Below are 27,736 nucleotides of genomic sequence, written 5' to 3' on the forward strand. Positions count from 1 at the left end.
AGCCCCCGGCCCGCCCGCCGGCCCGCCGCGCGCCGCAGACGCTGTAGCCGCTCCACCTGCTGCTCGGAGCCCCCGGCCCGCCCGCCGGCCCGCCGCGCGCCGCAGACGCTGTAGCCGCTCCACCTGCTGCTCGGAGCCCCCGGCCCGCCCGCCGGCCCGCCGCGCGCCGCAGACGCTGTAGCCGCTCCACCTGCTGCTCGGAGCCCCCGGCCCGCCCGCCGGCCCGCCGCGCGCCGCAGACGCTGTAGCCGCTCCACCTGCTGCTCGGAGCCCCCGGCCCGCCCGCCGGCCCGCCGCGCGCCGCAGACGCTGTAGCCGCTCCACCTGCTGCTCGGAGCCCCCGGCCCGCCCGCCGGCCCGCCGCGCGCCGCAGACGCTGTAGCCGCTCCACCTGCTGCTCGGAGCCCCCGGCCCGCCCGCCGGCCCGCCGCGCGCCGCAGACGCTGTAGCCGCTCCACCTGCTGCTCGGAGCCCCCGGCCCGCCCGCCGGCCCGCCGCGCGCCGCAGACGCTGTAGCCGCTCCACCTGCTGCTCGGAGCCCCCGGCCCGCCCGCCGGCCCGCCGCGCGCCGCAGACGCTGTAGCCGCTCGTGAGGTCCGTCTGCTGCGAGGATTGAGTGCGCATACCCAGGACAAATCCGTGCGTTCACGTTTTAATTCTTCAACATTCAAATTCCCAAATAATATACTACCTAATGATTTAAGGAGCGCTCCAGGTCTGGAATGAAGAGGTAAGGAATAGAATCTCCATGTACCAAAAAGTGTCTGTCAAAAAACCTTAAATAATTATGTTGCGCTACAATACCTAGAATACTTGAAAAAGAAATCTAGTCATAGACAGCGCACTTCACTCCGCCAATATCGCCTACGTTCTTAGCTACTCTAGCGCTACTCTGGCGAGATTCGGACCTATTATTTATAGCTGACAGCTGGACACTTTTGCATCAGTTTTGCCTATGGAGAGTGTATTCCTTACCTCTACTTTCCATAGTTCCAAGGGCCTATTCCTCGAACGGTATAACTCTAATATTATTAGTGTGTTGCCATGGAAAGTAATACGATTTAACAGTTCGTAATACCGTTCGAGAAATGGGCCCCAGGTGTCGCCTTAAGTGTATTGAAACTAATAAGTTTCATAAGTTGCGTTTGTAAGACTAATAAGTCTTATCACCGTTGTAAAAGGAATAATAAATTGGCCTAGGAAATTTAGAAAATCAATAAAGAGGCTTAGGAAGAAATTATAGTATATGGAATTAATAACAAATTATCTTCAGAATATCCTTCAAAATATCCCTTTTCAAAGTACCCATTTGTATACGTTGATAATAGTAGAGGTGGCCACATGCGTGCTCAATTCTTCACAGTAACTACTTAGTTAAAGAGCATAATGTTCGCCGCAGTCATACTTAAGTGCGAGGAAAGAGGATATATAGATAAATATTCAACGTTTAGCATTCGGGCTGGTTGCGTTTTTTACGTGAATAGCGAAATTGTATGGGTGCGTGGGAAAGTAGACTTTATTTTAATTGTAATTATCGTTATAATCGATGGACTGGAACTGCGGCGAGCATATCTTTAACGTCTGTTACATGTTTTGTTACGTTTTCGAAACGACTTCGATTGTATCAAAATATTGCATTTTTTAAAGGCCAAGAGTGTATGCTTGTCGTTCATCACAATTTCGATAACGTAACAAAAGTATATTATGTAGTTATAGGAGCAGAGGAGCCCAAAAATTCGCTTAATCGACCCGTCGAATGTAGAAAGTTAGGCGGAGTATTGAAGTCGATTCGGCGGGTCGCAGCGGTCAATAGGCTGTGATAACGACGCGAGATCAGGAGACGATTAAAGGCCTGTGCACATCGGATGCGTGCTCATAGCGCTCAGTGCGCGTTGTAATATACAGATCCTTATAAAACATGGCACACAGCTTGCGTTACGTGTGCGTTCAAGGCTCTTTAGCAAACGCGTGCACTTCTACGCACACGCAGCCGGTATGCTCTGGCCTTAACTAGTGACTATGTTTGGAGTTAGTGTTAGTAGTTCATGTGGCAAATGCGGCGGACACCCGACACCGCGCGGTTTCTATTTAGGTCAAATATCAGATAAAACTTTTAGGTTTAGGAATTCGGATCAAAATTTCGTTTTTCATGTAGTTATTAAGAGTTTGTGTACTCTAGTGAAATGTTTTCGTAAAGGGAAGGAAAGTATGGCGATGTACGGACCGCTGCGGCCGGGCTCCTCTCGTTGTATATTGTTACGCCATTAACTATATAAATCATGCATTATAGACGTAATTTTTGCACCTACTAGCTTTTTTAAATGTCCCTGACTAATACAGGGTGATTGCACTGTTAAAACTAAAGAGACGCAGGAATCTTCTCAGTTGAGGCCTAGCGGTGTTCGCACCCTGTATGTTTTCGAAGGGGATTTATCATAGTTTTAGCAGTATTATATCGATTATAATGTAAGTATCGATTTAGGGTGAGAAGCTATTTTTAAGTTTTTTATAACATCAGGCTACCTCATGGTGTGGTGTACTAACGCGAACTCACTAATCACTCGCATTATTTCAATTGTCTTAGTTCGCCCCCGTCACTTGTATTATTTTAAGGGTCGCACCTAACCGTCTGTCACTGTCAAAACGTTCCCTAAATTGTATTGTATGGGGAGTTTCAGAGTTCTTCGATCAGTCCGCCGATTGTTGTTCGTGCCACTGGGCCATAGTGAAATGACAATGTATTTTAATAGCTAGACTACTAGAATTTTTACGACGACAAGGATTTATAAAACATGTACAGTCAGCAAAACTATTCGCTTAATACTTTTGCATGTTTGTATGCAGGGGTGCTAGGCTAATCGTTATGCTGACTGTACCATCGTCCAAACTGTTAACTGATCAATCTAAACCTTATTGCGAAGATATAAGGTCCACCATAATTTAAGAGGGGGCTGACACAAAATTGTAATTTTTAATTTGAATTTTTACACGGTTTAATCGCGAGAAAATGCTATGAAAAAACTCAAACGGAAAGGTCAAGATGACCTGTCTGGCTTAGTGAGTAATGACTGTGCCTATGAAGCCGATGTACCGGGTTCGAAACCCGGTAAAGGCATTTATTTGTGTGATGACCGTGGATATTTGTTCCTGAGTCATGGGTGTTTTCTATGTATTTAAGTATTTATATATATTTATTAATATCCTTTATTCATTTAAATACTTATTATTATTACTTAAAGCAGTCATCGCGGTTTTGGTTGTCATTCGGGGTGAATGACCTCGATAACTGCTTATTTAATGTCATATATTTTATATGTTATCTACACTACAAAGGGTTTTTACTCGAGCAGTTTAAAAGGTATCGGGGGCTTAAAGGCGTATCCATACTACTAGTTTGATGTACCGCGGTGTTGCATCCCGCGATCACTGGATAAAAGGTAAAAAGTTCTCTCAAATGTCCTGACTTCATGCCCCCTCTTAAGTGTTGCTGTTACTATTAGTGCTATCCTTGTCGTTGCCATTGACACTAAACGTTTATAGTTCGTGTCTTGACGCTCGTGACTCGTAATATCATATTATTAAAGGTTAGATTTGACAAATCTGTGCGTCATCGTGTATGACACGAACTATATCTTCTGTCAAAATGTTGTAAGGTTCACTATAACTGGCATCTGTTAATAGAATGAAATTGAATGAAAAGAATTTAAATGAATGGTACTTGGTATGATTCACAGTTATAGATAGAACTAATATTAGTTCATTCATTCATGCCAGTTTGGTACATCGATCTGTAGGAAAACAATCTTTGTTTTGTTGACGAATTATTGTTATCTAAACATAATTTTTGGCCGATTGAGCTCATTATAGCTCTCGTGGGCTTAGTCCAGTTAAAATTTATAGATAAAATAGTCTTGCGACTATGTATTTCTCGACGCTTATAATCGAACGAGATATACCGTATTATGTATATATAGATCGTATCATTCACGAGGGCACGTGCCTTGGTTCGTATTGTCATGCCATTAAAAGTTAGAATTGTCAAATTCGCGCGTCATCGTGAATGACTCGATCTATGTCAGTGACTAGCAGAAGGTAACTTATTAACAAATATCTTAACTGGTAGTGTGACCAGTTAGCTCAACTTAGATCACTAAAATAATGAAATTTAGCACTGAATGGGACGCCTTAGTTTACTAAACGTCGATTACTGATACGAATATGCCTTACCGACGCACAGTGAAACCTAGATAATTAGGAAAACTTTAATAATTGCAGACAAGTGGCCGGTCTCAGTCCTTTAGTAAAAAAAAATCTCTATAATTGAAATTATGGAACCGGCAGCAAATTGACGATCTATCTGGCTTAGTGGGTAGTGACCCTGCCTATAAAGCCGATGGTCCCGTGTTCAAATCCTGGTAAGGGCATTTATTCGCTTGATGAGCATGGATATTTGTTCCTGAGTCATGGCATTGTTTTCTATGTATTTAAGTATTTATACATATATTATACATATCGTTGTCTAAGTACCTCCAACACTAGCCATATTGAGCCTTCTGTGGGACTTAGTCTATTTGTGTAATAATGTCACACAATATTTATTTAGGGTTAAATTATCCAGGTTTCACTGTACTTTAGATTTAAGTTACTACAACACTTAGCAAATTAGCGTTAATGTTCCACGTCAGTGTATTTAATTGATGGATTCGTCGAATACCCACGTCACGTTCGGCAATTGTTTATCAATTAATGGTTCAAAAAAGCAACCGCATTTACTGTGTCTTGAGGAAAAGGTTTTTGTGATTATATATGTAGTTGTATTAGCTGAAATATTATTTAGGCTGAATGCCGTATATTGATTTTAGGAGCTCATTTCATATTAAATATTAATTTGATAATATTAGAAGTTTTCCAACGTAATAATTCTAATATTATTAGGTATTTTTTATAAATGGTCTCTGAGAATTTATGCCAATTAAAAAAAGGGTTAACCCCAAAAAAATTATTCATTGCTTGGCATGTGTTGAATGTCATTGCTAATTCTGAGCCAAACGATAAAAGACAGTAGATGCATTCAATATTACCTCAATCTAATGATAACATATCAGTCAGCGTTTTTATATTAGTACGTGGTAAAAGCACTTGTTTGCCGACATCATATTGCCGTTGAACAGCGGTGTCAGAAGAATAGTGTTTTACTGAGTAACGACTTAATTTGGAACGCCATATACGTCTAGCTTGCGCTAACCGTTAAATGTTTTTTAGAGAGCAAACTAAACCTTACTGTAAGGTCATGTGTAAGAGGAACAGATTATTTTGCTCGGAGCAAGATAATTCCTTACAAGTGTTTCTTTTGAGAATTATTTGGACAATATAAACGTTGATAATTATAATTTTTATTGGTATATTAATAGATGTCAATGGCGTTCTAGCGAGTCTAATTTGGTGTTCATAATAACCTCAATTATTCTATAAATCACAGTATAATAATGTATTAATAATTTCAGTTGAATTCACTAAATAATGAAAATAATTTGCAGTGACTAATAATGTTATATATGATATTATGAGTTGTTTGCGGTGAAGCCGCCGCTATAGACACCGTCTGGCGTCTAGAGGAACGCTTGTAATGAGAACGCTGCGGTTGTGGTTTCACTAGATCAGTAAACCTTACGGTACTGAACGTGAACTACCTACCGATCAGAAAAGCTTTCAGACTTGTCCTTTTTTGCGTTCATAAGAGCATTGTATTGAACGTTAATCGCGTGACATGATGAAACAAAAAATTGAAATTGAAATGTCCATGGGTTTTGTGTTAAGGGGCCCACTGATTACCAGTTCGCCGGACGATATCGGCCTGTCAGTTATTCGCGACTGTCAGCTTTTGCCAATAACTGACAGGCCGATATGTCCGACGAACTGGTAATCAGAGGGCCCCTTTAGAGTTGACGCGCTCGTATGGCTCGTATGTAACTCGCATTAATTCGAGCGGACACCTAAGCCATCATAAGTACGCAAAATGTAACACACGTTTATAACGCAAATAACGCTAGTCTGAAAGCTTTTAGCCGGCATTTCGGGATGCACTTACGATTTTAGTCCTATATTCAAGTTGAAAATACAATTAAGCTCAAAATATATACTATAGCGTAGTAGTCCATTGTTAACTGCCATTTAGCATCGCATTCACGTAGGAATAATAGTAGCAGTAAGTTGGTCCTCTGACAACACAAACTGTCGCGTTAAGCATACCCGACATATCAGTATTTGAAAATTGAATGACCTTTCACATATATATATATATATATATATATATATATATATATATACGCCAGATATGCTTGCCGCGGCAAGCACACGTTTAATAATCTGACACTGACTGCTGTAATTTATGTTATAATATTAACGTTGAACATTTTGAGTGGCGTCTTAGCGAGTTACGTTTTATTCCTAGTATAATTACCTAGATTGTGAGAGTTTGCTCTGCATAATATACCAAGTATTTGACTCTGAAACATCACAGTTTACTTGTCACGACTAGCCGAGTACGTATTCAAAGAACATAGGATATAAAATATGATATAATTTATAGCATGTACGAATGACTAAGACTTGAATTTTTGTATTTTGAAACAAAATGTGTATCGATCACAATTGTGTTACCGGTTTTTTCGTGAATGTAACCTAATCGTTAGAATAGAAATCAAAAGTCAGACAAAGCCACCGCGTACTTCCGTATTACCATTACCTTCCGTATCTTACAATAGAAGAGCAGTAATGCTATATTTTATAGTTGATATTTAACTCTCAATACGCCGCCGTAAGCCTATTTACCGCTAATAAATAAATAAGCAATAATTATAGTGAGATGAACAAAAACTCCAATTCGAACTAGCCTACTCGCCAGATATAGACTCTAAACAATACTATTAGCTTAGACTATACATACCATAGTATCTACACCCGATTACATATTAATACATTAATAAATAATTCCATGAATTTATAGTATAATCATAAAATATAACGAATTATGCACGTCTTGAGATTATTGGATAATGGCAGTCATATACATAGTTACAATAGCTTCGACGGTCCCGCATCGTGTCACCGTCGGTTTAGCCATAATATTAACAGACTCATAGACTATATAACCCGGAATGCTTCCTATGTAGTGCTAAATATCTCATACGTTTACCTATAGTTTTAATACGATTACAGACATGAATTTCGTTTGTGCAATGTAAATAATACCGTTATTTTATTTATAAATATGATTAAGCATGGTCGAGATAGCTTTCGTTTATGGGTTATGGAACTTGGCGGCGGAGCGGGGATGGCCCAGTGGTCTAGCAAATTATCTGTAGTGCCGAGTCAGAATTCAAAATAGTACTGAATAATTATTGTAGTGAAATATACAGGGTTTCAAATTCAGTCGAGACTAATTATACTCTATGGTTTTAAGTTTATAAAACCTTCCCCGCCCCGCGTCACGTTCAAGGTAACGATTACTACGAAATAATGTCGAGACTGGGAGAGAAATCCCAAGGGTTATTCATAGTAAGTAATTCACCAAATAATATTATAAATGAATGAATAAATGTATGTTAACGCAATGTCATTGTGAATTACCTAGACAGTAAGTTTACAATATAAAGAGGAGTATGATAGCCATATTGCTAAAGCATATTATTGTTAAGGTTCATGAAACATCTCAAGTCTACATACAATAGTTCCTTTGTCATGTGTCATTTATAATCATACGAGTAACGCAGAAAATAAAAGATATTCATAAACATATTGTATAAAATAATGTACCGATTAATTATTTGCTATCTCAAATATGATTTTACTTGAATAAACATTTACATACGAGACTAATTGTTTCATTAAAATTTCATTACTAATTTTGCCCACTTGCATAATGCCATTCTTGTTTGCAAATGTTATCATTATCAGGTTGTCAGGGTGCCGTGGGGAACAAATAGCGGAGCTGTTTGCCCGGAGTTACATTGCTTGGCGCTTGGTTGATTAGGCAACGGTTGCGCGCCATCATTTCGACTCACCGTCGGCCGCGCGCGCTCGCTACCTTAAAAACAAAACAAATATTGTGAAGTGCTCGTGATATAAACATTGGGTGATTTTAATAATCAAATTTGGATTATAAGTTCTCATTTTAGTAAAAATGACAGTTGGTGCTGAAGAGCATGAGCCTCTGATTTCATCTTCAGCTGAACATCAGCGGGTCACTTACAACGCTTCGCCACAGGTAACTACCTTTCGAAAAATTACTAGACTGCAAAGTATATAAAATAGATGTGTAAAAAATTATATTTTATCCATCAACATAATATTTTTATTTATACGAATAAAAAGTGTGATAGATCTGTGAAATCTAATTTGAGTACTCCTGAAAGAGAAACTTTAGAAAACTTATTTATTTAAGAAAATGCAACGCGTTGAACTCGCTAGTTCATAAACTACATTTTCATCTCCAAAATTTATAAGTACTACTCACTGAAACCAAATTCATATTCGAAAATAAGGATGACCAGCCCCTAAAACTCACTAGGAAGTGCAGTGCGAAATTTTAGCCACTTAGCTCTTGAAATTTTCCAGTGTTTATTTGGCCTTTTCGGGGTTTAAAAATAATTCATACATATTCTCTTCAATACGGATGGCTAACGTTTGAAAAAACTTGCCATGTTACTTAATTCAACCTGTTCCGGCCGTTCGGCGCAACCTACTGAATTCTTTAAACACATGGAAACCTCCAACAGTGAAGTGAAGCAATCGTTAAACACTGGCCGAATTAGAAGAAAATATGTAAAAACACGTTTGATGTGCACCGGTCCGTCGGGTTTCGAAAAGCCTTCCGATGCTCTACGGGCGACTAGTTAGTGACCTTTTTATTTAACTTCACTGCCTAAAAATAAGTTCCCATTGAAATTGTATGTTTTTAGGTTGTAGTTTTATGGTGTTTTTTTAATTTAGTAAAAGTTAGTTTTGGGACGAAATATAGTATAACTTTTCATGTGTGCGGAAGTCAAAAATCATGGGTAACCTCGGAAGCTACAGCAGCTTATCAGTTATCATAGACAGACAAGAGGTTTAGCTTTTAATTTTTATTTACTTAACTAAATACAAAAATGTAATCGAAATCATCACACATTCATGCCAGGATTTAAACTAAAAACTGCTAACTAAGTCATCTTCATAGCCATGGCCGGGGTAAACCACCATACCGCATCTTAAGTAATTGTATTAGGGCTACAGGTATAGGTAAGTAGACGCTAAAATTTTCTTAGTAAAAAAATTACATAAATTATCTTAGCAACGGGCCTATTCAGATTAATATGTAAATAACGATGAGAAAATACCTAAGTACCTATAGATTCAAACAAGTTACCACAATTGAGATAAACTGACAAATTATGAGATAGTATAATATTCTATGTATCTAATCCAAACAATGAATCTCACAGCTATCATAACGTACTAATAACCCAATTATTAAATAGATCGAGCCGATATCCTCAGGCCTATATCCAAACTCCAATTCGATCAATTGCTCCTATTCACTGCAATGGGTCATATCCTGCAAGATGCTATCTGCAGCTAGGATAGTTACGTAGATAAATAAATCCCTTTAAAGACTCCGCAGCAAGCTCAGCCGAATTTCACCTTCCCCATACAAACGGAGTTTAGTTCTCATTTTAAAAGTACACGTTGTTGTTGGATTGTAATGAAACATGCACATACAATGACATGAGGTATATCTTTGTCTGTAATTGGTTTATATAGCTACAGCAAAGAAATAGAGCAAAAACAAGTTTGGTATGAAAAAATAAAAATTTGTAAGTTAAAATGGCATGACATGCTACATATCAAAAGTGAAGAAGGCGACAATAATATAAATAGAAAAATGTAAATTCAGTTGCCATCATTTATCAGAGCGACCGAGGTGTTCAATAAGATCTGAACACTGAGGCGTGTGATATATCTGATGGCGCCTGCAGGTACAGTCAGCATCAAAGAGATAGTAACGACCAAAGTGGCCATAGATGCGTGTATCTTACTGACTGGCTGACTGATTCATCAACACAGAGCTGGAGCTACCTATATTGCTAACCCAAATTAAGTGCTACTTAGAGCCTTAATCCGAGTCGCGGAAACCTACTTAATATTACCGACTAAGTAGGCTGAAGCGTTAAATTCGTCGCTATACGTACATAGTTCCAGGCATCTTTAATTAGGCACTTTAGGCACTTACAAGTGCCTAAGTAATAATTACTTAAAACCTTTTTATGTTGTAACGGTTGTCTATTTTTATAGAACAGGTTTAGGATAGATTCGTTGGAGACGCATTCAGACTTGTGGTGATTATAATAAATTGATTTTAAACACACAGAATCAAGGACAAGAACACTCAGGATCAAGCTCATTTAAAAGACAATTTAATGAATAATTAGGTAGCCAACGCCGTGCACAAAAGAAACAACGCCTTTTATTTAACAGCTTAGACCAAAATATCTTTTCAGATTATCCGGTCTGGCCTAGTGGGTAGTGACCCTGCCTACGAAGCCGATGGACCCGGGTTCAAATCCTGGTAAGGGCATTTATTCGTGTGATGAACATGGATATTTGTTCCTGAGTCATGGGTGTTTTCTATGTATTTAAGTATTTATAAATATGTATATATTATATATATCGTTGTTTAAGTACTCTCAACACAAGCTTTATTGAGCTTACTGTGGGACTTAATGTCCCATAATATTTATTTATACTGTATCTATTTGTGCGAGTACGACGCGCTGATTGATATTGAAATCAAGTTGATTAGGTATCTTACAAAGCCAGCCGTTTGAGTTATTTACATTAAACAAATATAATTATGAGTACTATGTAAGTATAGGTACACACATAAGAACCCTGACACCCTTGGGAATACCGGTAATCATAAGGTTAACGGGAACTTTTTCGAACCGGGCGGGTCGAATGCTTTTTAGCCTCCCGCAAAAGATAAACAAGCTATAAAAAAAAAACCGTTTAAATTTCTATAATAGCTCAGTTCCGTCGTAAGTTTTCGGGTCAAAAGTCTCCGCTGCGGGTGTGAGACAGCTACCGGTATCACGTGCCACCCGATACCGGGCCCGGAACCGAAACCGATACCGGCCCTAATCCCATCCGGTAATTAACACCCTATAAATGTTACAAGTGGATTCCTTGTGGGATTCTTGATAGGTGTGTGTGTTTTGTTTTTATTTGGTTTTGCTACTTGACCGTATCTTCTGACGGACGAGTTTTTAGGATTGAAAATATTACTCTTAATGGTAGAAGCGAGAAGCACTGAGATTAAGATGGGGCGTAAAGCCAGGAAATTAGAAGGAACCAAACATGGCGCGCCACGCGAAAGTGCGAGGGAAGATATGGCCGTCGCGCGGGTTTTTACCTTTTACAGTATTATTATAGTAGGGTGACTGCTACAGTTATTGGCCACTCTTAACAATTAAGACTCCTATTGCCTTGTTTCTCCTGTATTTTTTTTTATACTACGTCGGTGGCAAACAAGCATACGGCCTGCCTGATGTTAAGCAGTCTCCGTAGCCTATGTACACCTGTAACTCCAGAGGAGTTACATGCGCGTTGCCGACCCTAACCCCACCCCCCTCGTTGAGCTCTGGCAACCTTACTTGTAAAAATTAATACCTTTGCTTATTTTTAACGCCCAGGAGCCAAATTTTTCACATCACCTATTCCGATAAGGGCTTTTTGTTACTGTTAGGGGGGTCAAAGAGTCACGTTTCTTCACTGCTAGGAGCGCTAGGAGGGATCAGTGGCACTTTACTGTTCTAGGACACTATATTTTTGTGTTTTTTGGCAAACTATTATTTTAGCTTAAATAGTATTTTAAAATATGATAACTTCCTCATAGATGATGTGAAAAGCAGTATGTGTCACATGGTAGTAAAATTATATCTACCTTGGGCGATAACTACTTAGTCGAAGCTAAAAATTACGTCGTTAGTTGTATTAAATGTCAGTAAATTATTAATGATACCTACGTTATCCATGCTATTGTTAATCCAAAACTTTTGTGGCTTCTTTAAGTCCGTGTTGGGTCGAGATATTCCGCGAGAACCTTATCTGCGTCTCAGAAGATGCTTACGAATTTGACATAAAGTCGAATTTCGCTTGATCCCCTGTACAAAGTTGTACTGAACGTATGTATAAATGTATTGACAAGAAAAAGGCTTATGTTAGTTAGTTAAGCTATAGCAGATAAGCTCTTTTTTGTAAAGAAAATAGGCCCCACACGGTGTCAAATTCGCGACAGCCCCCTGCTTGGTAATGTGGAAAATGCTCATAAGGCAATTTTCTGCGCCACAGTGTTGCATAATTTAGTATTTACATAATGTTTAAAAGACGGATAAAAAAGGGGGAAGTTCTAACGGTAGAAACTTCTCGTTCACAGGGCGATTTCGACGGATTCATTCAACACTGTCAACTTTAATGCTCGTACAAGCAGCAATTATATATTCTGTTTTCTTTAATTGAACGCTTCTTTGATTGATTCTAGATTCTTTTGTTTTGTGTTTGATGGTAGGTTTTACCTATGAAATTACGGACACTAATTGTGTACGAGCTTTAAATAGAATATTTTACCTGATTGAGAATACTGAGTCACTTAGAAATTAAATTTCTTTATTTTATTATTGTATTAAAACATGGTGCGACTTTAAAAGTACATTGAGTAAGTTAAATCACTACCTATAAATTATGGAGATAAGTTCTTATCTTATTTAAATAAGGCTTTTTCAGAAGGAGCACGAATGGTAATTTACTGAATTTATTTGGATCTAAAGCAGAGACGCTTTCCATATAGATTTTCGTACCCGCCTGTTGACATTTCTTTTTCACTCGCATAATTATATTGTTCTCAATGTCACTGTGCGAGCTTGACGGCAATGTAACAATACGAGTGCATCTCTTCTTTATGTCACCTAATACTTTATAATCATTATTCGAAGAGTGTAGTCGTTCAAACATACGTGTAAACAGGGTATGTGATGATTGCTTGCCGGGCTTTACAGACTTAATAAAAAAAAATCTGCCTATACACTATATGTCCTATATGTCCCACTGGTGGGCACAGACCTTATATTAAGGGGAAACTTAACGACCGATTCTCCATGCAAACATAGTCTCAGTTTTTTGTTATAGTAAAAAAAATACACAATCTGATCTGATGTATAATATTCACAACTATTTTGATTTTTTTGACTATTTAAAGAGCTAGGAAGTTAGGAACGTAATATAAATTTTTGGAAGAACGACGGAGCATAACTGTGATTAATATACCTACATCAAATTATGTAAAAATATTTTCTATAACTTTAATGACAAGATAGGGAAGTGAGAACTACGTTTGTGTGAAGAAGTGGATGACCGTTATCACTATACTTTTAAACCACCTATTAGGTAATAATACGATCCGGTAAACTCGTGGTAGAAGATCAGTGCTTGAAAGTATTAAATATTTTAACTATTCTTTTTTTCCCTAACCAGGACTCCAATACCCCTGAACCTCGAGTGAGCGGAGGAGAAGTGTCTCTCACCATCCCACAGCGCAACTATGGGGCCATCGGCGCTGTGGAAAAGGTCACGTACACCTGGGCGGACATCAACGCCTTCGCCACAGAAAACAGGTCCAGGAGCAGAAGGTTCTGGAACTTCTGGAAGGGGTCTAATGATCGCATGTTCCAGCAGAGGAAACAGTTGTTGAAGAATGGTGGGTACCATTTTTTTTGTCCGATACGCAAATGTGATTAGCTATTTCAAGTTACTTTCCTTTTAAATAAAATCTCGTGGGGTCATAGAATCTGAATTAATTTGTAACTTTATCAAATTATCACTATAGATTAGAAGACATGCATGGCAAGTGAATTGACAAGATTTTACCATTTTTACCACGCTTAATGTAAGCCCAAACGTACCATATGTTAACGCATTGATACTCTATGCAGGCTGCGTTTTTTTTAATTCTCGTGAAGCGTTATAACATATAATCTTATACTTTTTATTAATTAAAAGTACCTACTTTTAAACACGAGGCCACATGCCTTCTCACTTTACTCGCTTATAAATAAATTAGTTTTCATACCTTTATCAGTTTACTTTTGCTTTTGATAGAAAATCCAATATCTATCCCACCATGTTGTTACCTTATGTTTAGTAAACGGCGCCGCGTATCCCGGCGAGCTCCTCGCTCTCATGGGTTCCTCGGGCGCCGGCAAGACCACTCTCCTGAACACATTAACCTTCCGCACTAATGGGGGAGTGGTATCCAGTGGTACAAGAGCTCTGAATGGTCAGCCAGCTACCCCTGAAGCGCTGACGGCGCTGTCGGCGTATGTGCAGCAACAGGATTTGTTTATTGGCACGCTGACTGTTAGAGAGCATCTAGTGTTTCAAGTAAGATTTATTAGTCCTATATTCCTTTTCAGCACACTGACCGTCAAGTAACTACAAACAGCCACAGAGCGCCAATCCAAGGTGACAATCGTTGGTAGAATACGCCAATCGAAATTTAAATATCGTAGGAAAATTTGTCACGTGACTATTCGTAACGTATGTCATCCTAATACATTTATCTACTCGTTTGGCGTTTGTCGATGTACACTTGTCATCTTGGCTATACCCCAAGGCAGTGTGGTCTTCATACGTGTAGGATCTTTGTATATGTACTCGTATTTCCATGGGAGTTCATTCTTAGAGAGCAATTGATGTTTCAGGTGAATTATCAATTATATGTAACTATAAAGTCCGACATTCCAGTAGAGTTAGACCAAGATAAATCTGCAATAATTTTGATACAGTGCACTATGCAAGTGTTATTTTAAACGTCTATGAAAATAAGAAACTAAGACGTATTTAAATAACACTTGCATAGTTTATGCTGTCAAAATCGTTGCAGAGTTATCTTTGTCTAACTCTAAAGAGGTACATAAATGTTGCGTTTAATTTTAAAACGAACCAATGACTCCGACACATGATTTCGACCTATTGAGCTATTAATTAAATCCAAGAGATATTAATCAGTATCTACTAATCGTTGTCTTGCATTGCATAACATTACGTAGGTACTTACAAATTATTTATGTCTGGAATTATATTCTGCTAATGCGAGACGAAAGACAAGCAACTTGAGAATTTTGTTTAAATCATTTTGTATTGAGATGATTCAATATGGTTTTAATTTGATTTCTTCCAACAGGCTTTAGTAAGAATGGATCGTCACATACCATACGCGCAACGTATGCGCAGAGTTGGAGAAGTCATTCAAGAGGTAAGGAATGATACTCTTCAATACCCCACAACACCTTCCAAAAAAGATCTAGGTACTTATCTTATTACGTAAACTAGATTATCTTTATTAGAGGGACAATAGGCTTACATTGTGTTTTAAGCTTGGGCTGTCAGGGTTGTGTTGTACCTATTCAAAATGTGCTTAATTAACAAAACAAATGAATACATGTACTCGCGTCTAAAGTAAATTATTCTAAGCAATATTATCGTGCTTTGTGAAGTTTATTAATTTGATACACTGAAATCTTTTTACCATAGTAAGTTTAGAGATTAGGGAAAGCTATGTAAATGCATTTTGATAGAACCGGTTTTAGCTACGTAATCCGTTAAGCGCCTGACGAGTTCAACTAAATGGTTATGCTTTTGGAGCTTTCTTTGGTTTTAATTTAATGAAGATTTATTGGTTAAAATATCTATATATATATGTATATACCGTACTTTTTATTACTTTTATTAACAGATAATATTACAGAATCAAAATTTGATTAAGGCAACAAGGCCCATATTACAAATATCTTATAGACTAAGATACATATACATTTTATAAAATTAAAACTAAACACTAACATACTTCGAGCAACACAGGGAAGGGAAACGGCATTCATACCATTTCCCCTCTGCCAAAGCATAGGTATTAGACCTATGGCGGTGCATATTGTGACTCGTCCGTACACAAAAAGAGATCGAGGTGTGCAAGATTTGTCTTTGACGTGTGTCATTTTCTATGTATCTGTGTCGTCATTACAGATTGGATTTTGTATGTAGTGAGTGAGAAGTGCGACTGTGTGCACGTTTCCCCCGCAAAAAATGGCAGAATGATTTGTTCGGTAAGATATCGCTTAGGCGCCTCCTTTCCCACGTGTCGGAAGCCAGTGTTGCTCGAAGCTAACATAGGTTATTAACTAATTTAGGTATCTACGCGCTAAAATTTAGAAGTCAATTAAGTTAACACTTTTATAAATTGCAATCTAACCTATTTGTCAGTATACATTACAATTCACATAGAAATTAATATTCCAAACCAAGAAAGATATACACATGGAAACGAAAAACATATCTTAAGCGCCCACTATAATTATTGTTTCCTTTGCAGCTAGCTTTATCAAAGTGCCAGAACACCGTCATCGGCATACCAGGACGCTTAAAGGGCATATCAGGTGGCGAGATGAAACGTCTGTCCTTCGCCAGCGAAGTCCTTACGGACCCGCCCCTGATGTTCTGCGATGAACCTACCTCCGGCCTTGATTCTTTCATGGCTCAGAATGTCATCCAGGTTTGTTCTTTCAGTTCGTGTACCCATTCAAATCTTCCTTTGTAACCAACCGTTTATCAGCAGACAAGGTAGCTTAAAAACTGCTATGGGAGGAATTAGTTTAGGAATTAGGAAGTAGCCGTTTAACCGGCACGTCTTCGCCAGCGAATATCTGGATGATGATTGCAAATAAAATTAATTTCAATTATTCATACAAGAAACGTCGACATGGGTCTTTAAAATCCATAATGAATCGCACTTTTCTGATGATCCTTGCTAAATTATTAGATACAAAACAGATATGTTAAATTATTGAATACATTATTTTAATCCTAAATGTTTTCTTCGTTAAGGTGTTGAAGGGTCTGGCACAGAAGGGCAAGACAGTGGTGTGTACGATCCACCAACCGTCTTCGGAGCTATACGCGATGTTCGACAAGCTTCTCATTATGGCGGACGGACGCGTCGCATTCCTCGGCTCGCCTGACCAGGCCACGGACTTCTTTAAGGAGTAAGTGTATTTATGAAATAGATGGGAAGGAAAAGTTACTTCAGTTCCATATGTAATGTTGATTGGCATTTTCTATAAGCGATTGTGACTTGGGGAGGGTAAAGATTATGAAATTTTCCATTTAGCCTTCTCTCTTACTAGTCTAAATATGCTACAAAAATATTAGGTATGTACCTACTTATTAGAAAGAAAACATGCATGCTTGATATTTCGGTTTCGAGTCCAGTAAAAGTTATGTTGATATGTTTAAGTTTATTTTGTATTTTTAGCAATTTTTTCATAAAACGAATTTTTCGTTACGGTGTGGTAGAAAGATTTTTTTAAATTCCTAAATTTACGGGAATTAAAGACCTTTTAATTAGTAAATGGAAAATTAACGTAGAGCGGTAATTATTGTCTTCTGCCCACCAGGTTAGGAGCGGCGTGTCCAGCCAACTACAACCCCGCAGACCACTTCATCCAAATCCTGGCCGGAGTGCCAGGCAGGGAAGAGGCGACCCGGCACACTGTGGACACAGTGTGTACGGCGTTCGCCAAGTCTGAACTGGGGTGCCAAATAGCTGCTGAGGCCGAAAATGCATTGTTGCACGAGGTGAATTTCCTCTATCCCAATGAATGTGTGCCTAAATATTTTCTAACTATTTAAAGTGCATTAGCCCTCCATAATTTGCATTGCATTTGTCACGCTCAAACTTTAAGTTGGAGTAATCTTTTTTTAGTAGGTAACTACTTAAGATGATAAAAGGTTCCCTTAATGACACATAATTTTAATTAGCTATACGAGTGTAAGAATTTGCTACTTAAACAAAACAATCAAATACATAAATCTATAAGTTGTTTTGTTTAAGAAGTATTGGATCAAATAACTATCGTACTCAACGGCTATTAAAGTGCATGTTCTCAATATGTAGTTTACTAACGATTCTACAACTCCCCCAAAACAGCGCAAGATTTCTTCAGGCTGGACGGACTCAGCATGGTCAACGCCAAGTCTGCGCTCGCGCCGCTCTCCATATAAAGTATCATGGTGGGCACAGTTCCGCGCTGTACTTTGGCGATCATGGCTTTCAGTTACTAAGGAACCCATGCTTATCAAAGTGCGGTTTCTACAGACCATTGTGAGTATACCTTCATAATTTTCTGATGATATAATTTTCATTACGAATATTTTCTATTTTAAAATAACATTTGCCTTCACTACATCTTCTGACTCTAGTTCTAAATCAATAAGTGTTTGTTATTTTAAACTTTTTTTTTACTGTTAAAAACATAGCAATATTGCTGACACTATTTTCTCTTTAAGCGCTTATTACGCTGAGGTGATATTGATAAGTAACATATTGTTCAGATGGTGTCCATACTGATCGGTGTGATCTACTTTGGCCAAAATTTGGACCAGGACGGTGTCATGAACATCAATGGAGCCATTTTCATGTTTCTCACCAACATGACCTTCCAGAACATCTTCGCTGTCATTAATGTAAGTAATGTGATCAGTATTATTGTCATGTTTTTCATCATTGGCATCACTTTCTTGACATCGTCATCAATTTTATGTCACATTTACAAATGTACTTGTATTTGTAACTTCCTTGATATAATGTCGTACATTAATAATATTCATGATCCCACAAACAATGACGTGTTGTACAACTAATATAATAATAATAAAGAGCTTTATTTGTTCCACACATACTTTAAACAAAATAAATATAGTAATTAAATAAAATAATTTAACTTAAAATTTGACTTAAAAAATATGTGGGCCCCTTTCGGGTAAAAGCCTCCCCCAAGCTATTTCACTTCTCTCTATCTTGGGCTGTCTCTAGCCATTTTGGACCCGCTGTTGTACAACTAAACACCAATATCAATTAGTACCAATTTATCTATCGCATACTGGCTCTGACTTTCTTAATTGCTTTCCGAGCAATAATTGAAGCAGCTAAAATTACCTACTTATGTACCCTACTACCTTAATCACCTCTTAAATATAACTTGAATATCAGTACATTTCTCAAATTCTATTTTATTTGCTTTGTCCATTGATTACCTAAACAACCACTTAAAGAAGCTCATTGCAATTAAAATTCTCCTAATTTAATTGGTGTCATTAAGTTCTGAGTATTCGTTAGCAAGGCTTTTACGTCACATGTTCGGTTGACAGGTTTTATCATGACGATGTGATGCTCTACATAGGAAGGTTTATTTTTAGCGTAGTTTATCGAACTCGTTTTTTCTTTGATGGAATTTGAATATTTTGCACCAATAAAATTAGCATTTTTGATATACAAACAGCACACACTCATTGCAAAATACACATATATCTTACACACACGCATACAGTTACTGGAGGCAGACCATATCGCTACTTACATAATTTATAGTTATTTATGCAAGATGCGAAAAGATTAGCCTAATTAAATAAGTATTGATTTATCCAAATTTTAAGAAAAATGTGGATATGCAAATGTAGCTCGCTCCTATATGACAAATACGTCTAATCTTAATTCTTATGATTAACTATTTGCATTTCATGGTAAATGACCATTAGGAGATATTTTGCATTTGCCGTTCAAATATTTAAAAATTATGTCTATCATTAGATTGCGTCCTTAAGTATTTTTGAGACAAATGACCAACGAGTTTCAATTACCTAGTAACTGCTATTACACTACAGCTAACAGAAATATTTACACCTCAATCTTCTATCAGGTATTCTGCTCCGAGCTGCCCATCTTCATCCGCGAGCATCACAACGGCATGTACCGCGCCGACGTCTACTTCCTATCGAAGACTTTAGCCGAAGCACCAGTGTTTGCCACGATACCGTTGGTGTTCACCACCATCGCGTATTATATGATTGGGCTCAACCCGGCGCCGGAGCGGTTCTTTATAGCGTCAGGATTGGCGGCGCTTATTACGAATGTTGCTACGTCGTTTGGTAAGTGTTTTAGATTTTACCTCGTCTATTCGTACAGAGTATTTTCTATTGAAGACTCTCGTAGAAGCACCAGTGTTCGCCACCATACCGGCGGTGTTCACTACAACCACGTGTTACATGATCTGGCTCAACCCAGCGCCGGAGAGGCTTTCCATTGCGTCTGGGCTACCGGCGCTCATCACGAATGTTGCTATGTCGTTTGGTAAGTTTTTTGGATTGGCACTAGGTTATTCCCACAGCTTGTTTTCACCGGTAAGTATGAAACTATGTAGGTATTTATTTACAACTTTTTCCGGCGGTCACATATGGGAAAATACCGTTATTTGTGCCTAGAGTTAAATCAAGGTTTTCTGATGTTGTCATATTCATATACAGAAATATAATGTGACTACAAACTGGCGTCGAATGTAACATTACATGAAATGATTGTGCAACATTAGTAGGATGAGTCTTATTTTAATAGAGTTTTAACTACTTAATTAGCTCCACTATAATAATAGACAAACGCATTATATAATAATTGTAAAAAGTTGTTCCAGGAAGTATTATAATAATAGGCGTTACTCATTAAACCTATTTGGTGGCAAAAATAAAAAAATCCATTGAATTAGGTATATTAAAAATATGTTCTTGTTTTTTCGAATTATTTGAAATATAAATGTTACCTACGTATTGCATAAGTTAATATTTATTTAAGTGGACAATTGAAAAACCTAGGTATTTACTAGGTACCTTTATTGGAAATATGTTTTATATTATTATATTACAATCCATTTTTTTCAATAACATTTTTATATTTTCACTATTTTTTCATATTTGATTACATTTATAGTATAATTTGTCATAATTTTTCTTCTTGTGCATGTGCCATCTCCATCCCGTAGGTCGGCGACTTAAAGCCCCACTTAGACGGCTCAAGAACTTACATGCGATTTTCGTTACTTGGTCGATCGACTGAATTCATTGTACTTTGTAGTTATATCGAAAATCGCATGAAATTTCTCGAACGGCCTGAATGAAGCTCTATCTGAAAGTCTTTTACGTTTCTGGTCAATCACGGACGATTTATTTAATAAGATAAATATAGATCTTAAAATTACTTGAATAGTAGCAAACACGTGTAAATCCAAAAGAAACGTTTAGGTTAACATAATTACTTGCGCAACATTTGTATCGGCATGTCATCAAATCAAATATGAAAATTGATACACCAGGAGCCACATCTTTGTCTCGCTCTATAAATTACGTCACAGTACATCTATCTTTCATCACAATAGGCCTCCGTTTAACAAAGTTAACAGTATTATTGTAATTTAAAATAATTGTCATAATCACTTAAGAATAAGGCCTAGCTTTCTATAGCAATGTTATTAATTATGATGGTTGCTTGACATCCAACTGTGCAGCGAATTTCTATAAACCGCAAGAGCTCAAATATCTTGATACTCTATATCGGCGGCTCGCCCTTTATTCTCGACTTTCCACGGCCGAATGCAATGTCGCCTCAGATTCTGACGGAACTAACTAAGACAAGAATTTGGATTTTAATGCTTCAATAACATTTGCATAACTTGATACATTAAAGTTTTGATGGTCTTTAAAGATGGTAACGGTGGTGTAGTTTTAGTGAGTGCATATAAATGAGTTGCCTCTTGTGACATTTTTTATTGACTTATATATCAATCTATCAATTTATTAAACAACTACTCGGTTCCGTCGGAATAGTTTTCTAATATTTTCCTTTTATTAATATTAGCACTTTTCAACTTCTATTAATAAGTAGGTAAGGTGCTTAAATTTTCACATTAAGCAGTTTACATATGTAGAATTTAGTTCTTCATTAGCATACTCTTCCGCAGGTTACCTTATCTCATGTGCGAGCAGCAGCGTGAGCATGGCTGCCTCCGTGGGGCCTCCGATCATCATCCCCTTCATGCTATTTGGGGGGTTCTTCCTCAACTCGGGGTAAGTCATGAGAGTTAGTAAAGAAATTCATGAACATTTGACAGAACTTTGTGATCTACGTGTTTTTAGTCTCCAAAAATTGCCGTCTCAAGTTTCAGCATTTACTGTATGGATCTCTTAAAACTAATATTGCCGTGATGGTCATGATAATTTTTGTAAAACTTGCTTAAACCAGAGCACACGGAAAAATAGAATATTAACACCACACAACACACATCCATTATTATCTCACAATAAACCTCATCAAAAAAAAATGGTTGTTAATCGCCTTTCTATTATTTATTAGGTAGGTTGTTAGTTTCTAATCATTTCTTCATTCACAGGTCAGTGCCCCCGTACCTGGGCTGGATATCCTACTTATCCTGGTTCCGGTACGGCAACGAGGCGCTGCTGGTCAACCAGTGGGCCGGCGTGGACTCCATCGCGTGCACGAGGGAGAACTTCACGTGTCCGGCTTCGGGCGAAGTCGTACTGGAGACGCTCAGCTTTTCAGAGGTGTGTCTGATGTGCACTGGGCAGCATATTATACAAGATAGTTCTGGTGGACCTCGGTGGCTAGCTTGTATTTTGCAAGAACTCCATCTCTTTCATGAATTAAAAGTTTTCGAGAGAAATTATGCTGGAGACGCAGATCTAGTGTTTTTCAGAACCTTTCGTTGTTCTAGTATCTGTCGTGTATCGCGTTGTCATATTTCATAAGATTTTAAAATTTGTTATAAATAAGAATATCAATTAATTACACTTTAACGATGACTCAGAAGATAACGACGAGACATTACGTGATATCGGAATAATTCGGCTATTTAGAAATGTCCGAACTATTGTAGGTTGTGTTTATCGATATACAAATTGGAACTTGTATCTCGTAGCACTAGACAGCTTTTTTAACTCATTACCTTCCTGTTTTAATATTTTATTCATATTCAATTCTCCCCCAGGACGACTTTACCTTCGACGTAGTCAACATGGTGCTTCTGTTCATCGGGTTCCGCCTGCTCGCCTACATCGCTCTACTTATACGAGCGAGGAGAACGAAGTGAAGTCACTTTGTAGGCGTATAGCTGTCTTGGTTATTATGAAATAATGTGGTAGCTCAGCCGGTAAATAATGTTATTTATATTTTTAAGGGAAATATTTTAAAAGTTGAGTCAATTTTTTTTTAAATAATATTGCTTGGAGTAGTGGATATGAGTAATACAATAGAGTAGCTTACGCTCTTTGAAACATAAGCAAGGGAAAGGAAAAAGTGTAGATAATTGATAAAAATAAAAAATATAGCTAATTGACTATAATATATTTTCTTAAATGTTCCAGTTAGTTGCTTGATAAATTTTAATTTGAACTATTAAGGTCATTTTAGTTAGAACTATTCACATGTGTATATTTACGAAGAATTTGTGTTGAAATGCCATAATTTTATTTATATATGTAGGTAGGTACACAATATTATCAATCATAAGATAGAAGTTTTTGTTACATTTTGATTAAATTTAATTATTTCCAAACATGTATAATTATGTCATTTAAACCTAAGGTCGACTACAAAATATAATATAGGGTAATTATTAACAAAATAAGTTGATATTTACTAAAACTGTATAGATAATTATATTTTTGCTTAAAATTTTGTACACCAGTATTTTTTTAATTAGACATTAAAAGACTTAATATAATTCGTAAGATTTTGAAGCTGTTTTCATTTGTGTAGGTATATTAAGTAAGAGAAAAGTGTGTAATAAATATTTGTTATAATGTTTGTAATAAACTTTTGCCTAAAGTATTTATTTTGTTATTGACCTCTCAAACACTATTAGACCTTCCATTAAGTTGTAATAAGTATCGCCAAAAAAACTATAAAGACAAAGGTTCTTTAGTTTGGTTAAAATTTTAGGTAGGTGTGTGTTGTACCAACTATGTTACACGGGCCAATAAAAACCCTACATCGAAATCGGCTCTAGAGGCTTTGGTAAAACACACCTAGTAAGAATACCGGGTGGGCCCGCTTTCTGCTCTCTAAATTACAGCTCGTATTTCATGTCTTACCCAGTGTGTATCTACGAATATGTATTTCTTTAGCAGGGTCTGCGTATACATGAACGGTTAGCTTGGTACTTCCAAACACGAGCAAATAATTAAAACAAAGGTTGTACTGCTCAAACGGATCTTTTGTTCAGTAACTTTTAAAAATTATTAGTCTTCAGACTACCTATTTTTGATAAAAATTATATATTTTTCTTCAATGTACGCCATAATCATTGTAACTGACGTCGCTTGACAAAACGAAATTCCCAATACATTGCATTATAATAGATACCTATTTATTAAATTAACAATAAACAGATCGGTATAAAAATAGTTTAAAACAAAAAAAAATCTAAACTACTTTAACTTCACCTAACATTTACGCCTTATAATTTAAATCTTACGGAAATTAGCTAAACTAAAGCAAATTGAAAATCCTAAATGTTGAATTATTAAACACCCATGAACGTGATATAGTCAGACCAAGATAAGTTATCATCAATTTTGACAGCCTAGACAGTGCAGGTAGTGCCAAGCGAAGTTGTGAATTTAGTAGGTAGGTTACTAAAGGTAAATTAAGGGTATATATTTTTGCATACCCTTATTTTCAACAAACTGCAACAGTGATAAGATAACGGGGTTTGGTTATGTTAGGTACAGTCAGCGTCAAATACTTTGTAGCAACCAAAGTAGCCAAATAGTTCGGTACACCATATATTTAGTATGGTGTACCGAACTATTTGGCCACTTTGACTGCTACAAAGTATTTGAAGCTGACTGTACAACGGATTTATATTAGGCAGGTTAAATATGTCTTTTGTCCGTCACTTGCCTATCCAAACATGTCACGCACTCGTGCAAGTGGAAGTGCCTTTTACAGCTTTCATGAAAGCTTCTATATACGGGCCAGACACAAGTGAGTCTCAATAGCGTAGTGGATAAATTACATTATTTTTAACCGACGTTCTTACTAGAAGGAGGAGGTACTGAATTCGTTTGTTGTTACTTTTTACCCGACTGCCAAAGGGAGGAGGGTATTGTTTTTCGAGTGTATGTATGTATGTATGTATGTCTGTTTCTTTGTGGCCTCCTGTAGCCTAAACGGCTTGATGGATTTTGATGTATGAGGTATCGTTAGATTCGTCTTGATCACGGGAGTGGGGTTTTTTTTTGGGGGTAACTAAAAAGTTATAAATAAAAAAAATTGATTATTATAAAAAAAAACCCGATTGCACACTAAAAAAGAGGAAAACAAGCCCCACAAGAATATTGTTGTTGATGGTAAGTATCGCAGGCGGGACCAAGAAACAAAATGACTATAAGTAACCCTCTGTTGGTCCCCGCCTGCGATACTTAATTACTATCAACAACAATATTCTTGTTGGGCTTGTTTTCCTCTTTTTAGTTTGCAGTTGGGTTTTTGTTTTTTATAATACTTTTTTTTTAATTTTCATGTTACTATACTATAGGTATGTAAACAGTATTGTGATTGGAATGAAATATAATTATATACATGAAAAATGAAATGTAACTAGGTTAGTGATAAAAAAACTGCTAAAAACTGCTTCTTTTGATGCTTACTGTACAAACAGGCGTTGTTGCATTAACTGAGGACTCCTTTATTTGATTGCGCAATAACCGTCATCTTTATACCAATGACACTAGTATTCATTTAATTCTTGATAACATTCATCGCTTATCCTTCTGCATCAGAATATTCGAAGTATATATTTGTACAAAAACAACAATTATTGTAATATTTAGCGGATATATACCATATACATAGCACATCCCATATTATATCTTCGGATATGGCCAGATGAGCTTAACGTCTTAAAAAAAGACTGGAAATGCTCAAAATCAGGACAGGTGGAAGAATAAGAGGGAAGCCTCTGAGCTGTGTGCCAAGCAGTGGGACATTCTAAGCTCAAAAGATTATACTTACTTACTTACTTACTTACTCCGTTGGCTCAGCGACCCAAAATGAGACTTGGCCTCCGACACAAGACAGCGCCACTTTTCTCGGTCCTGTGCGACCTCTCGCCAATTGTCGACTCGAAGCTCGCGCAGATCCGCCTCCACCATGTCGCTCCAGCGATACCTAGGGCGTCCGATAGGACGTCCTCCTGCTGGAAAGTAAAGCCCACAGACTCCGTTGGTTAGGCCACCTTGAGAGAATGGACGAAGATCGGAACGTAAAAAGAGCGTACCTGGGTCGCCTGGGTCAAAAGATTATAGTATAGGTATTTAGTGGATGTCTGAAAAATAAAAATAAATAATAAATAAATAATAATAATAAGGTTCTACAAATTACATGTTGGTTATATTTTTATTTTTTATTATGACCAACATATAATATATACTTTTATTATATGTTGGTCATATCCTTAAAATTACGAAATACTTTTTGGTTGGCTCGTAGAAGATCAACATCAGATCAGTATAAATATTGGAAACCACCAAATGTAGAATTTACTTTCACAACAAAACATAGTCGTCACAAAACAATCTGCGTGACAAAGAATGTGACAATAAAATAAAAGACTTGACTTTTCTATTTACATAACCTACTCAGGAATACTGATACTAGATTAAACATACTTAAACGAATAATTTAGACCCGTCTTAGATACGAAAGGTAGGTAACAATACGCACATTAGGAAAAAAATAATACCTTTACCATATTCTCACTACATAATATTTTTAATTAAACATAAAACTAATTAAAAACTTAACTGAATCACTTAACTTGAACTTAAGTATCTGAACTTAAATATAAACGAAATATCTATAAAATAAGTACCTACGTACTGATACGAGCCCTAGGCTAGCCCCGACGTAAAGGTACCCATCACGCTCGCTGCGTTCCCGCGTTGAATTGCGATGAACAGCTTTTGCATCAGGAAAAACCCGGAGCGGGGATCAAGGCCTCTTTCTAGCAGGCGACGACCCAGGTCCCGGAGGAGGGATTTACCCTCGGCGCACCAGCATCCCGAAGTCTCGACAGCGAGAGGGACTATTTTAACTTCTATCTATCTATCGATCTAACTTGGTACCAGTGCCATAACCGCGAAAATCGTAGTTCGTCAATTGCGGGCATTCTTCTTTGTCACTCTAATTACGTCTTAGTGAGAGTAAAAGAGAAAGATCCCGCAATTTACGAATTTCGGTTTTCGCGGTAGGTGATTGAACCTGGTGCGTCATCTACTCGGTTCACTGTACTATCAAAGCTTAGGGTACTTTGGGTTCTATGGTACAAATAGTCAAATACAATCTCCGAGGAATTTGTAGGAAAGCCCCGCTTGCCCCATCTTTCAACACAGCGTAATAGGTGGGCCATTTTATTTAGCTGTACTTACTTACTTACTTACCCTTCCTCAGTTCGATAATGCACGGGACTCGTGTTCTGACTGAAGGTACCCTAACGTCAAAGCAGGATATGATGTCAAGTTACGGAAGCATAAACTTACTTTATGACGGCTACGGATCGTCAGTATCTTTAAATTGAATGATTTATCTCCAAATTCCAAATTGATATGAAGTCGTCAACCGGCTCAAAGCGCTATTGATGCAGCAGTCAATGACCGTAAAACAATTCTGGAAGAATTTTAAAGTACGCCTAAGACTAGACACAATTCCATTGCCATTCATTCAAAAATATTTACAGTAGCCATAGGT

The 27,736-nt window shown here is 37.5% G+C and overlaps 1 protein-coding gene across 1 annotated transcript; it reads left to right on the plus strand.

Annotated features, from left to right (window-relative positions):
• Positions 1-518: 518 nt before the first annotated feature.
• Positions 519-23,815, plus strand: LOC133521155 (protein white-like). The gene is made up of 13 exons (XM_061855946.1): positions 519-8,266; positions 13,567-13,789; positions 14,234-14,472; positions 15,275-15,346; positions 16,460-16,639; positions 16,972-17,129; positions 17,541-17,721; positions 18,074-18,247; positions 18,478-18,609; positions 19,842-20,070; positions 21,930-22,035; positions 22,359-22,530; positions 22,974-23,815. Exons 1-13 carry the CDS (start codon positions 8,183-8,185, stop codon positions 23,073-23,075), a joined length of 2,052 nt encoding a protein of 683 aa, XP_061711930.1. The 5' UTR covers positions 519-8,182; the 3' UTR covers positions 23,076-23,815.
• Positions 23,816-27,736: the final 3,921 nt, after the last annotated feature.

The sequence above is a fragment of the Cydia pomonella genome, chromosome 9 (genome assembly GCF_033807575.1).
Source record: "Cydia pomonella isolate Wapato2018A chromosome 9, ilCydPomo1, whole genome shotgun sequence".
Taxonomy (NCBI): Eukaryota; Metazoa; Arthropoda; class Insecta; order Lepidoptera; family Tortricidae; genus Cydia; species Cydia pomonella.

What these genes read in the sequence shown, in the direction of transcription:
- LOC133521155 (XM_061855946.1), top strand. Translation starts at nt 8,183, where the DNA reads ATGACAGTTGGTGCTGAAGAGCATGAGCCTCTGATTTCATCTTCAGCT. An exon ending in GAATGTTGCTACGTCGTTTG is followed by an intron (nt 20,071 to 21,929) that starts GTAAGTGTTTTA and finishes ACTCTTCCGCAG; the next exon opens with GTTACCTTATCTCATGTGCG. An exon ending in AGACGCTCAGCTTTTCAGAG is followed by an intron (nt 22,531 to 22,973) that starts GTGTGTCTGATG and finishes ATTCTCCCCCAG; the next exon opens with GACGACTTTACCTTCGACGT.